Source organism: Acanthisitta chloris, unplaced genomic scaffold (assembly GCF_000695815.1).
Source record: "Acanthisitta chloris isolate BGI_N310 unplaced genomic scaffold, ASM69581v1 scaffold11107, whole genome shotgun sequence".
Classification (NCBI taxonomy): Eukaryota; Metazoa; Chordata; class Aves; order Passeriformes; family Acanthisittidae; genus Acanthisitta; species Acanthisitta chloris.
Window position 1 is genome coordinate 30,904 of NW_008684436.1, and position 1,282 is coordinate 32,185.

Below are 1,282 nucleotides of genomic sequence, written 5' to 3' on the forward strand. Positions count from 1 at the left end.
ACAACCTTGCTGATGCTGAGAGCTTAACATCTGCACAGAAAGAGGAGGAAGAGGAAAAAGAAAGGAAAAAGCTAGCTAGGTAATCTATTGTATACACTTACCTGCACTCATATATGTGCATCCATTCCTGTGAGTGATGCCTGTACATACAGGTGTGTATGTGCAATATATATATATAACTTCTCTCTGTGTGGATAGATTAGATATGTGATTAATGTAATTACATATGGAATTATGTACAGAAAAATTCTTATGTAAAGGAATTCAAACTAAGACAGGAAAGTGTCATGAGCTGGGTGGGAGTCCCCACAGTTCCAGTGATGTGAGCAGAGGAAGGGAAGGTGACTGATGAGCTTTCAGGGCATCAGAAAAGAAAAAAAAAGATGTTCCCATTTGAATCTCCCTATTATCTTCTGATTGCTTTGGGCCACAAGGCATATTTTCAGGCTCTTGTTCCCATGACAAGATTCAGCAGCTCCCTTTTCTTTTGAGACCACATGCTGTTCTTCTCTTGCTAGTTCTTGTAGTGTTTCTGCAGACACTTAAGAGGCACGAGCTGGATGTAGCACTTCCCTATAATTCCCAGCTCCCATTTGAATCTCCCTATTATCTTCTGATTGCTTTGGGCCACAAGGCATATTTTCAGGCTCTTGTTCCCATGACAAGATTCAGCAGCTCCCTTTTCTTTTGAGACCACATGCTGTTCTTCTCTTGCTAGTTCTTGTAGTGTTTCTGCAGACACTTAAGAGGCACGAGCTGGATGTAGCACTTCCCTATAATTCCCAGCTGCCAACAGCAGGGAAGCCTCTCCTCACTGGTTATTTCTATTCAGTGTCTTTCAGGCTGCTTGGAGGAGATCTCTTGTGCAGATCTTTCTGCTTTACCCTTCATGCTAGTCAGCAGATTTCCCTCACCCTAGGAGTGCACTGAGGGGCAAAAGTTTTGTAGGCAGCCTAGTGGAAGTCCACATATGGGTTGAAAATGGTCCATGCCTATGTCATCAAATGAACAAAGAGATCTCTGCTGACAGTTGTAGAATACACACGTGCACCAGCACAGACACATACTTTACCCACATACACACACACACAAAAACACAAACACATGCTATTGAGAAAGCTGCAAAACAAAAGGATGCCATCTGGAATTAGAGCAGAGTCTCTGTGTGCAGACAAGGACAAGATGGAGCCACTGCTATGTAAGCTGGGCTCAGAATGAGGATGCCAGCCAGCTGATTGCTCTCAGGGGGTGTGCTGTACTACATGAAGGTCCTGAAAGGGAA

General features: G+C 43.7%; 1 protein-coding gene across 1 annotated transcript in view; it reads left to right on the forward strand.

Annotated features, from left to right (window-relative positions):
- The window catches only part of CACNA1C (calcium channel, voltage-dependent, L type, alpha 1C subunit), a 120,366-nt gene that overhangs the window by 23,793 nt on the left and 95,291 nt on the right, over positions 1 to 1,282 (forward strand). Inside the window, 1 exon segment of the mRNA XM_009079347.1 lies at positions 1 to 79. This exon segment is cut by the window's left edge and continues 63 nt beyond it. Coding sequence (XP_009077595.1) covers positions 1 to 79 — 79 coding nt within the window.